Source organism: Anser cygnoides, chromosome 13 (assembly GCF_040182565.1).
Source record: "Anser cygnoides isolate HZ-2024a breed goose chromosome 13, Taihu_goose_T2T_genome, whole genome shotgun sequence".
Taxonomy (NCBI): domain Eukaryota; kingdom Metazoa; phylum Chordata; class Aves; order Anseriformes; family Anatidae; genus Anser; species Anser cygnoides.
In genome coordinates this window covers 20,633,382-20,645,495 of record NC_089885.1, presented here as the reverse complement: position 1 = coordinate 20,645,495, position 12,114 = coordinate 20,633,382, and the positions used below count along the sequence as shown (strand labels likewise).

At 60.7% G+C, this 12,114-nt stretch overlaps 1 protein-coding gene across 1 annotated transcript in view; it reads right to left on the bottom strand.

The window, feature by feature from the left end:
• Positions 1-12,114, bottom strand: part of EFNB1 (ephrin B1) — a 59,608-nt gene that overhangs the window by 20,580 nt on the left and 26,914 nt on the right. The window contains exon 2 of the mRNA XM_067004830.1: positions 4,136-4,413. Within this exon, the coding sequence (XP_066860931.1) occupies positions 4,136-4,413 (278 nt within the window). The remainder of the gene's footprint in view (positions 1-4,135; positions 4,414-12,114) is intronic.

Sequence of the window (12,114 nt, the reverse complement as noted above, 5' to 3'; positions counted from 1 at the left end):
TGGGTCCCCACCAAACCACAACCACGGCAACGGCAGAGAACAAATTGGGCAGGCGTGCCCGAGGGTACGGCCAGCGCCGGGCTGAAGGCGCTCGGCATCCGAGGCATCCCCCTGCCAGGCACCGGCGGCAGCTGGGGCACTGCTGGGCTGCGGCCAGGGCTCCTGCCCCGGAGCTGCCAGGACAGCTGGATCCACGTATCTCTATCTAGGCACCTCATTACCAGAGATAGCAAAACTGGAGCGGGTTCAAAGAATAGCAGCAAAGGCAATTAAGAGCTGGAGAGAATTACGGAGGGGGGTGAGGAGAGCTAAACCTGTACGGCTGGCTCGGGGACGGGGAAGTCGGCGCTGCCCACAAGCATCCCGAGAGCGCAGCCACCAGGGAGGGGGAGGAAGGTGATCCGCGTGGGACAAGGACCCGGCGGAAGCAGAGCAAACCACAGGAAACTGGGAAAAGTTAAGGCTGAGGAGCAACGTGGTTATGGACAGGCTCCGAGACCCTGCAGCAGGTGACCTGCGGGCGAGGAGCAGGACCCACAGCGACACGGCGGAGCCCCCCGAGAGTCCTCCTCTACCCTCCCAGCAGCCTGCCCACGGGCTTGGCTTCGTGCCTCGCAGAGGAAGCCCCAAATGGACTCTGCTAGGGGGCAAAAAGCAAAGGCTCGTTCACCTTCCCCTACAGCAATGCGGGAACCCCACAGGAGAGAACCCTCTCCCCTTCCCCACCCCTCCCAGCACCGACCGACACCCCCGGCAGCGAGGGAGCCTGCGGGGGACCAAAGGCACGCGAAAACGAGGATTGCCTGAACCCCCATCGGCCACGGAGCGAACGGAGGAGCAAAGCGCCCCGCTCCCGAACCGCCAGCCCTCCTCCTCCCCACGCCCCGCCGCAGCCCCAGCAGCCGGCAGCAGCCCCACCGAGCCTTTGTCTGCGGCACGGACGTGCAGCCAGGAGCTCCCGCATCTTTTTCTTTATGAAGAGGCTTAGGAAGAGGAATCACCTTCCCCTGTCCAGCCGCAGGAGAAAAGATGCTTTTAATGAAAGCCTCCAGCTGGCATTGAGGGGCTCGGCGCGAGGGTTCGGAGGATGGGGAGAGGTTACGTTTGCTTTCAAAAGCCTTTTTCATCGCTAAAGCAGCCTAAGCCGAGGGCTGAGTGTCCCTCAGTGATAAAAGTGGCCCTAAACGAGGCTTGGCATATCCAACGTGATGGCGGGGGAGCGGGGGGGGGCGGCCCTGAATGAGGAGGGACGGGGCCGTGCGGTGGCTGCGGGCCCTCGCAGCGGGGCTGGGGACGGCACCGACCCGCGGCCGCCCGCTCCCGGCTGCTGCAGTGCCGCTTCCCCCGGCTTAGGGCCGCCGGCGAAAGAAAAGGAAGAAAAGAAAAAACCTTTTGTGTGTCCAGGCGAGCTTGGGGAGAGGGGAATAACAAAAAAAAAAAAAAAAAAAAAGACAACACGTGGGTGGTCTGCTCGGGAGACTTTTGACTTTGTTTTTTTGGCTATTTTCTTTCTTGGCAGAAAGGGTTCCTGGGGCTGCCGGGCAGAGGCTACGGGCAGATCACAGGAGCATCCCCGGCCCACCCAGGGGCCAAAGTTCAGCGCACAGCGGCCGCCCGGTCCCAGCGCCGCCGAGGCTCGCTTCAAAGCGCGGAGCAGTCAAGAGAAATTAAAGTCAGAAACGGTCCGAGACGGGGGCAGAGCAGCGGCGGGCAGGGGGCACCGCCGGGGGCAGCGGGGCCGCGGGGAGCCCGCGGGGGGACGGGGACGGCACCTGGGCACCGGGACGCGGAGGTGGTGCTGGGTTTTGTGGCGGCCTCCAGGGAGATTCCCCAGGCTTGGAGTGAGAACTGGATTTTGTTATGGATACAGAGAAAATTTGTCCGCATGGGACAGGACTCGGGTTTCTGGTAGCGGAATCAAGAGTGCAGTTCCAGCTTTCTCCCTCTGCAAGGGGAGAGGAAAAGCAGGGTGGGAGGTGCGCTTGCAAAGCAAGGGGGGGGGGAAATAAATAAAAGCGCATTCACAAGGCAGAAACTAGTTAGATGAAAGGAATGCGAGGAGTTTAAGAGGCTCGGCCAGGCCCCCGACGGGACACACGGTGGGCACAGTGTGAGCCCCGGAGCCGGCGCGATGGCGACCCAGGTGCGCGGGCAGCGGTGCCGGGGAGCTGCCGCCCGCGGCTGGCCCAGCTCAAAGCCACCGGCCCTTGGGAGCCGCGCTCGCCCGCCGCCGCGCTGCCGGCTGCTTGTGGAAACGGCACCGAGAGCCCCGGGCAGCTGAGGAAGCCGAGCAGCAGCTTTGGAAGGACGCGTAACGCTGCTCCGCCACCTGGGAAAGGCAGAGCCCGGCAAAGCCTCTGCCCACCCGGCCTTGCCCTCCGCCGGCACCGGGGCTTTTCCTGTGGGGTGGCAAAGAGGAAACCCATGCTATTCTCCTCCCCGGGGCTTCCTTAGGCTCCCGAGTTCGTTCTGGATCATGTGTTTGTCCCGGAGGGCTGCTGACCCTGCGTGCAGAGCAGCCGCTGCCCGAGCGCTTCAAGATGTTTGCCCTAAATACAAAAGGCAGATCTGTGGCGGGGCCTTGAGCCCCTCTCCCTCCTCTTCTCCTCTGCCTACCGAAGGGAAAGCTCGCAGCTGAATTAAGCCCTGCTTCAGCTGGCGAGCTGCAGGAAGGGCTGACCTTTCCGAGCCCACAGCCACCGGGCTGCAGCGAGCGAGACAGGACCGCGGGGACCTGCGAGAGGCAGCGGGAGCCGGGCAGGAGGCGAGCGGGCAGCACAGGGGGAGCCCTGGGAGAATGGGGCACAGGGCGGCTGTTGGCAGCCCCGCCTCTACCCCAAAAGCAGCAAGGACGGGGACCCCCTGCTACACGGTGCTGGGAGCAGATGACCAGAAGGGACATTTTGTTTGGAAGCTGCTGCAGCCCCTTTTCCACCATCCCATGCTCAAGCCAAGCGTTAGAGCTGAGCAACGTGTGCGCTACGGATCCAAGGGCGGGCTGAAATCTGACCTGCAGGAGCCCATTTGGCTGCTTTCTCAGGACCAGGCACGCTCAAATTGTGCTGCAGTGAAAAGAAAGCCATCTCCAACAGCAGACGGGGCTCACGAGGGAGCACCCAGGCTGGCAGCCTCGCGCTGCCCCACAGCCAAGCACCTCCTGCCCCTCAGCCCCGAGCTAGAGGCTACCTGTAGGATCCTCACCACCCCCTCCAACAGCAAAGATCTCAGGCTAAAAATACCGCGTTTACTGACCCCAGTGCATCGGCCCCCACGTCTCGGCGCTGCCCTCCCACGCGGCCGGCTGACCCCTGCACCGGGCCACTTGCTGGCGAGCCCGCGGCGTGTGACAGCAAGCAAGTAGCGGACGGCAGAGCCACACTGAGCCCTTTCCCCGCTGCTCACACATGCCGAGCAGAAACAGCGCGACACGGGGCAAAGCCGGCAGGGAGCTGGCAGGCATCGCCCAGCCCCAGCACCAACCCCACGGCCACGAGGGAGGATGGAGACGTCCCGGTCGGCACCCACAGACGCACCCTGTGTGCACCATCTGCACACACGAACCATGGGCTCAGAGGAAATTCAGCCTCCTTCCTCCTACAAAGCCGAGTTGTACAGAGCAACAACAGCACCCGGCCCGCGTGCTGACAGCCATTTCGACCGCAACAAGCTCTGGGAGCATCTCTCCAGGCTGCTTCCCACGGCGGTCAGCGAGGACGGCCGAGCTGGAAGCATTTGCCACTATCGCTCCCAATCCCTGGTTTTATACCGGGAGCGTCCCAGCTCCAGGGCAGCCCTACGAGAACGGCCCCACAGCACCTCTGGCCCCGCAGCACCAAGCTCCAGCTGTGAAACCGCTCCAGACACAAACCCACTGGGCTGTGGGCAGGTCTCACCCCTGCAGGAGGGACCACTCCTGCTCCCAGCTCTGCGCAGCGGCCAGATAAGGGCCGGGACCCCTCGGCCTGCAGCGCATTCCTCCCCTTCTCCCATCCAGCGGGAAATATTTTCCGTGCGTGTCAGCTCTGAGCAGGAGCCAAGTCCCAAAGCAGCGCCTGGCGACACTGTCCAGGCCCCCGCAGCCCCCAGCCTGCGGCGCGGGGTCCGGCCGGCGGCGAGGAAGAGCGTGGCGACTCACATGTGATGAAGTAATCCTGCTGCCGCTTGAACTCCAGGCCCATGTAGTTGGGGCTGAACTCCTGGAACTTGATCGTGAAGCGGATCTCCTGCTCGGGCCGGTTGCACGTCACCAGCACGTTGGGGTCCATGACGGTGCTGCAGGCATCGGCCTGGTCCTTCTTCACCAGGTACAGCTTGTAGTACTCGTAAGGCTTGGACGGCTCCGCCTTGGGGCAGATAATGTCCAGTTTGTCCCCGATCTCCGGGTAGATGACCAGTCCCTTCCCAGTCATGAACCTGCAAGGAGAGGAGAGGGCGAGACGTTAGCGACGCTCGTGCCCAGGCGTTCCACCCCGCGCACAGCCCTGCTCGCCCACAATTTATTTCAGCCAGAAACTCAGCTGTTCTCCCTCCACAAAACGCCTTTTTATTTGTCACCAACACCAACTTCTCCTCTTCCTTCACCGTCACTGCACAAAGAACCAGCACATCAGCCACCAGAACCAGGGGCTCGCCCGGTCCAGCCCCGCTCCAGTACGGCACCACCACGCACCAGTGAGCGGCGTGGCCGGAGAGGGAGCCGAGCCGCCCCCCCGCTGCCCTTCCTAGCGCAGCCGGCTGCAGGCACCGCGGCTCTGCCCATGCGGCCGTGCCCCAGGGCCAGGCAGCGAGCTTCCTGCGGGACAGCAGGTAATTAGGGACAGCAGGTAATTAGGCACGGGAGCAGTCGTCAGGACGGGGCGCGGGGAGGGATCCCTTCCACGCCCCGGTTACGGAGGAATTCCTGTCCTTACATGGCAGGAAAGGAAGCATCTCGCAGGACAACTTCTACCCACCCGGCGGTTGCCACAGCTCAACGGCGTGCCCAGGAGCGTGGGAGGACCGGGTGGAGAGGAGCAAGGAGGGAGGAAAGCTATTTGGGGCTGGAAGGCAGGGCATTGTGAAGGGAAGGGAGGGAAGGTAATGTGCTGATAATTAACATTCAGATTTCATTATTGCAGAGCAATACTCTGACTTTTTTTTTCACCGTGAAGTAGAGGATTAGGGCGACTCGGAGGGAAGCAGCAGAGCATCCACTTTGATGTAGGCAACATAACGCGTTCCTGATGGAAGATAACGTGGGAATGGATGTTCCTGCAAAGCTATCTCCGCTGCAACTCCCTCGCACAGTTTGGGCACGGTGAAAAGCAGAGCACGTGCTCCGACGGGCTGCACGTCCACGGCTCCCCCTGCCTTCCTCCGGGCGCTGCCAGCCCCTGCCTATCCCCCTCCCGTGGCAGCGGGGCCGGAGCCTTGGGGCTGCCTCCTCCCAGCGTCAGCGGCGCAGGCTGAGACTGCAGGCACCGGGGAACAGGATCAAGCATACAGGACCAACCTGCTCCGTGGCTCCTGTGCAAGTCGGAGCAAGAAGCCAGGGAGCTGAAACCGGAGCCCGAGCAGCCCAGGCTCCAGGCCTCTCGCCGCGCGAGCTCCGGCACATTTCCACGCCGGCCGGGCTCGGAGAAGGCAGGCGGAGCCCGAGCCCACACACACCCCGGTGCCCTCAGCGAGGGCTCCCAGGCCGGGTTTCAGCTGTAGGGCAGCCAGGAGAGGCACCCATCGCCGGCACCTCTCCACAGGCGCAGGCCCAGCAGGTAGCATCGCCTTCCGTCCCCGCTGCCCCCAGCCCCAGGGGGCTGCATTACGGGGTGCCGCCTGCCCCATCCCTCCTGCCCCTCAGGGGAGCTCCGGCTCGGACCGAGGAGCTGAGGATCTCCACCAGCGGCAGGAGAGCTGCCACGGCACCAGACACGGGGACAACCGGGACCATCCCAACCCCAGCACCGCGGCGGCTCCGCCGGCCATGTAAGCTTGCAGGAAGCAATTACGACTCCTGGAAGCAGGCTCTGCTGCAGCAGCCCCAAAACAGAGCAGGGACCTCAAGGCCCCGCTGCCGCCGGGAAGGTTGAGCGCAGGCAGCGCCGCTCCAGCCCCGGCTGCTGGCAGGTGAGCTACCAAGTAGGTCAGCTGGCCCCCGGCCAGCAGCGCGCTTCCAAAGCGTTACACGCGATAAAGGCTTCCCCCACCCACTGCCTGCGCCCTGATGCAATCCCCGGAGACGTTCAGTCAAAGATGCAAAGAAGCCCCTGCCCCTCCCTCCCCTTGCTCACCATCCCCACCCTCTGCGAGGCCACAGACATGCAACACAAGTAAACACTTGCATGCTCACTCACAGGTTCCCACCCTAAGAGGCAGCTGGATCCCACATTCATTTCTCCGCAGTTGGGCTGAGTCAGACGTTTTCTGGCAAAGGGCTCCCAAGTGACTCAAATTCCCTCCTTCAGCCTCTGCCAGCTCCCTCCTGCCCCAAAGATGCCAAACAGGAAGCCACAAACGAGTCAAGCAGATGTCTCGCAACTCCCGAGCGAGAGCGGGGAGCTCCCATCCGCCTCCCGTCTCCACACCAGGAGGGCCGATCACACCCCCTGGGCCAGCGGGGGCATCCGCAGCGCCCGCGAGCCCGGCAGCCCGCGTGCCGTCCACCCGCGCTCACGGCGGGTCGCGCTGGTGTTCAAGCGCGGCGGGGCTGGAGCGACGCGGGGAGGGGAGAGCCGCCAAAGGCATCAGGGGAACGCGGCTGAGAACATCCAGACGCGACGTCCCGTTGGCATCCCCTCCTCTCCCAGAACTCAGCAACGACGCCTGGGCGCGCTTCATTTGTTTTAAGGATAAACCGATTTTCCTACATCAGCGCTCAGCCTCAACTTCAGCAGCGCGGGGATTAGCCTAGGAAGGCTTTCCAGACTTCCTACGTGAGAATCAAGCACGAACCAGCTGCCGGCCGCGGTGGCCGCGGAGCCCGGGGGCTCTCGCACGCCCCGGGGCCGCAGCAATCCCCGCAGCAATCCCCGCAGCTCCCCCTGGGGAGAGGCCAGGCGGCTATCTGCTTCGCACGGGTATCTGCTTTGCATCACGGCCCACCGCGGCTCAGACAACGCGCACCCTCCAACTGCTGCTTCCTGCCAGCAGCATTCCTGCGCGCGTACACGTTTTGCCCTTTGTCCTTCAATTTCCCTGATTTTTTCTCCTCCATTTCCCCCTTAGTGCGCTCCCTCTCTTCTCTAAAAGTAGGGCTGTTTCCAAGCTAAAAGGCTGTTCAGCATTAGCGATGATAAGAAACCCCTGAAACTGCCTTCCCAACACCCCCCTCGTTGTGCTTTGAACTCTTACCTCTGCGTCAAGATTTTTTCCCCCTATTTTTATTTATTTTTTTGTCACAAGCCACGGCTGGTGACAGTCGTTCTAGGGAAGACTGAAAATGGCTCCCATTAGGTAAGAGGCCAGTTCTCCAGGAAAGTCTCCTGTGCAATAGCGAGGGTGAAAAGCAACGTTCATCACCAGAACCGCAGAGGGAAAGGCATCCAAACAGGCTGGGGAGTCGCCTCCGCACGTTATTAGAGCAAGTTTTGCATTTGAGAAATTTTACTTCATAAGGGCCAAACCAGGCTTAGCCTCTTGGCACACGGGGACCTGTCTTTACAGGGACACATCTCCAAACTCAGGTTAACTGGGAAGAATGAACAGATTACTTTTAAATTAAAAGGGAAACTCGCTGAGCCCTGAGAGCACACGCTGTAATTTTGGGGAGGATCTGCTGTATTCCTCACACAGACAGAGCTTGATTTCCCTGCTCTAAGGTGTGGGGGGAAATCAAATTCAATTCGACCTTAACGACGAAACTGTGACTGACATCTGCATAATAAAGCACTCTGGGATGCTCTTCGAGACATGCAGTGTATTAGACAACTTAAATTAGGATACGGCAGACTGGTGAAGCACTGAGAAGGAGGATGGCTGTTGCTCACAGCAATAACCTACTTACGTCCCAACCTCAGATGGCTCCAGCCAGCGCGAGCCAGCTCCGGGGACGTGCGCGGACCCTGCGGCCACCCGCACCAGCACTGCAGGAGCGGGGATGGAGCGGGCAGCACGCAGCTGGCCAGAGCAGGCGGCCTGGCACGGCACGGCACGGCACGGCACGGCTCCTGCAAGCAGAGCAAGGCTGGCAGGAGACGGACACGCAGCCGCTGCCCCACCAGCAAGCGCGTGGTGTCCCTCTGGGGGCTAATCCTGCACCGTGCGCGCTGGCACCGGCGTTCCCCTGCCAAGCCATGGAAACCATGAATGGGCAAGCCCAGCAGGCCTTCGCTTGCTCCTGCTCCTACAAATGTGACAGCGAGCACATCCACGTGTCTTCAGCGGGCACCCCTGGCCAGACGCACGCAGCACCTTCCCCGACACCCCCAGCCTCCCAAAGCCCCCGGCCCTCCTGGCTCTTCCACGCGAACTGTGGCACGATGGCTTGGGGTGAGCGGTGCTGAGCTGCCCGGCCGCCCCGTGCCCCCCTCTCCTCTCCCAGCGCCCCGCGGGGATGCTCTCTCTCCGGGGCCAAGGGGAGCGCACACGGCGCCTGTCCTGCAGCAGGGTCCGCCCGTGCCACCACGGATGCCAGGCACGCAGCAGAGGAAGCAAAAGCTTTGCAAGGCAGGAGAAGCCCGGGCTGCCGCACATGCCAAGACGTGTCTTCCCCAGGGACCTCCCAAGCCTAAAGGCTGAAGCCGTCCAAGTCGCTACAAAACCAGAGGCAGGCACTTGAAGCCGATGCGAATCGGGAAGCGTGCTCTGCTCAGCTGGGCCTCCTTTTTATCTGGAAATCTCAAGTGCTTCATGAGATCGAGCCTCGCAGCCACAGGAGACGGTTGAAGGACTTTGTCACCCCCAAGTGCAGCACTGCTGTGACCGGGCAGCAGGCCACGCAGCCGACTCGAGCTCGGCTCCATCTGTACCTGCCAGCAGGCACCTCTCCGGGGAGCACGCCGCCTGCCCACCGCAAGGCTCCTCTTCCCCGATGCCCCCCTGTGCCCCCCCCAAGGAGGAGGAGGACATTTCTGCTTTGATTCACTCGCCGTTTGCACCATCGCCGGTTGAGAGCTCAGAGAAAACATCTCAGCACCTTTTCTTTTGGTGTCAAAGGTGGGAAGGATTAACTGCAGCCATTCCAGTTCGAAAAATAAAAATAATGTACCGGTGCTGCAAGCATGTGCTGGCACAGAGCTGTTACCAGCAGGCTCATGACGTGAAGGCCCCCGGGGTGATTTGGGGGGCACCGGGAGCTGCCACCCGCAGACCCGCCGGGGCTCCCCGTGCCGCCGAGGAGCATCCCGGCGAGGCGGCCCCGCGCACCGGCCGGCCCCGCGGCCCCGCAAATTCCTGGCCCTGCAGGTTCCTTGGGAGCTATCAGGTGGCAGCGTCCAATTTCCTCATTGTTTCGGGAGGTGTTTTCTGATGGGAAAGGTGAAAAGGGTATTTGTGAGCCTTGTAAACCGATTCCTCCGAGTTGGGTAAACAAGGGGAGCTCTGTTGGCAGCCAGCCTCTGCGAGCCGGAGATGCCTGAGCAGAGAAACCCAACCAAGGGGCAGCCCCCCCGGCCCCAGCCAGGGGCTCAGGGGTCACTGGGGGAGCCCCCAGCCCCCCTGCAGTTGGAACCCAAGGGGCAAGCCCATGGGCAAGTCCCTCCAAGGGGCAAGTCCACTGGAAGCCCGTGGCTTCCAGCCCTGGCTCTCCCAGGGCTACCCCCTCTCTGTGCAGGGGCTTGGGCTCCAAAAGCTTCGGTGGGACCCCATGGAGTGACAGGGGTGCGACAAGTGGGACCCGATGGAGTGACACGGGTGACGCGCTCCCCGCCTCAGAGTGTCTGGTGTCAGGTGTAGCCACGCTAGTATCGCAGAGGAGATTTAACAGGAGAGGAAGAAGACTGGGGTGATAAGGGATAATCCCTCAAAATATGCCGCTGGGCTACCTGGGGGGATTTCAGTGGCCTTTGTCTCACTGCCCAAGCGAGAGTTTACACAACACTGTGCAGCCCCAGCAGCTTCCCCAAGCGAAGGAAGGGGCCTGCTACCTCCTCCCCCTTGGGTCCACACCAAGGCATCCCAGCCCCCAGCCCTGCCCATCCGTGCCACCATGATGACGGGCAGGAGGGGGCATCCCAGCCACGCTCCCACCAAGGGAGGCCACCTCCACCAGCAGCTGAGATGCTCAAACCTCAGCCTCAAGGAGAAGCAGCCCCACGGGAGGCTGGTGGGGCTCCTGACGCAGCACCTGCAAGACCACAAGTCACACCAGCCACATCAGCCAGCCCAGGAACAAGGGGACGAGGAGGAAAAGCATGTATGCTTGACCCGAGCAGGCTCAGGAGTCACTGTGGGCACAGCACCTTGCTCCTCCTCTCCACGTGCACATGCAGTGCCGGCTCTCCTTCTTCCCGTGGGCATGCACGGGCTAGCAGACCAGGTCACGTTTGAAAGTGGACTGGCTAACATGGTCGAAACAACACCTGCAAACCCCAATGCTCTGCAGATAGGGCATCTGGCACCTCTAGGAACACGTCAGTGGTCAGGCAGTTCTTCCTTAGGGAGAACATGACTGGTAAATTGCTTGAACACGTGTTTTTTTTTAAAGAATGGGTTAACACACTTTCAAGCAACCCATCTCCCAGCCCAGGCGCTCCTTGAATCCTGAGAGCTACAAAACCTCTGGGCAGGCATCACGTTTCCCTGTGTCTGAAGAACAAAACGCACCTTTCACTTTATCTCCGGCTTCGCAGAAAAGAGAACAACACCGAACAACAACCCCCTCACTGGATAAGATACTCTAAAGCATTAATTCTGACATACATAGAAGATGACATATGCTAAATGCTGTTTTCTTCAAAGAAATCCAAAAATAAGCATCTTACAAGGAGGACATCTACTTTTAGCAGCCGAGGCTGCAGGAAGGCTTAGGAGGCCTGGCAGAGCGATGCACAGCGAGCAGAGGGCAGCAAGCACCGATTTACAGAGGGCATTTACTGGTACACAAGAGCTACGGATTCGTCCAGGCTTTCAGGACTTGAAGACCACGTTAGAAGAGCTCACCATCCTAACAGCACACAGGCATGCTCTGGAGTTTTCTTCCTTTCATGAGCTCCCCAAGAATGAAACTAACAGCTGGAAGAAGCGCCCAGCTGAGCGGCGTTGGGCATTTGCTGCCATTTTGTGTGCCTCAGCTCCCGCAGGTCCCCACAGCTCGCAGGAGCTGGGAAACAAGATCAAACACGGGAAACAGCCAACAGCTCTGTAAGCTGAAATGACCCTGTAAAAACGCTGGAAAATCCATGAAAAACTTCTGAAAAGCATTAATGCAGCATACGGAATCTGCGAGAGCTGTGCCGGTGTCCAACCACAGGCAGAAGCCGTATTTTCTGCAAGCCAGATGAACCAAGGGGTTGGGAGAAAGCTCTGGGACCGCCAGAGCACCTTCGCACCACCCCTGCCGTGGCAAAACAGCATCCTCAGAGCAGACACAGCCCAGCCCAGCACCCACATCCATCCCAGAGCGGCAGCACCGTGCTGGAGCACCAAAAAAATCAGGTTCCTCCCCGCCGTTACCAGAGGCCCGTTCATGCACTGAAGCAGGAGGGTTCGTACAACTTTCTTTTCCAACACCTAGTGTTATTACAGTCCGATTCCTTCCTTTTGACTCTTGTTAAATTCTTGGGAACAAAGATATGCTGTGGAAGGAAGTTAATTACAACTTGAATGAAGCGGTACCCGGCTCTCCTCTACCTCCCATCTGTGTCTGTCGCCTTCCCATTTGTGCAGTCAAGTTGTTCGTCACTGCAAGAAAGGGTAAATAGGAGCACGCCATTCCCCATCCCCGCGCTTTCAGATCCCACTTCTTTCATGTGCTCTTCTATTATTAGTCTCCTTTAAGAAGAGCCTTCGATCTTTTTATTCCCGCTAATCTCGGTATAATTATTTCCACTGCCCTTCTGCAGACCTCTTCTATTTCGGCTGCATCCGCTCTGCGAGGGGAGCAGAACGCGGCGATCTGGGTGAGTCCTGGAGCAGCCCGGCGGCGCGCTCGTGCCTTTGGCCTCGGCTGCTCGAAGGGAGGTGCTGTGCACCCCAGCACCT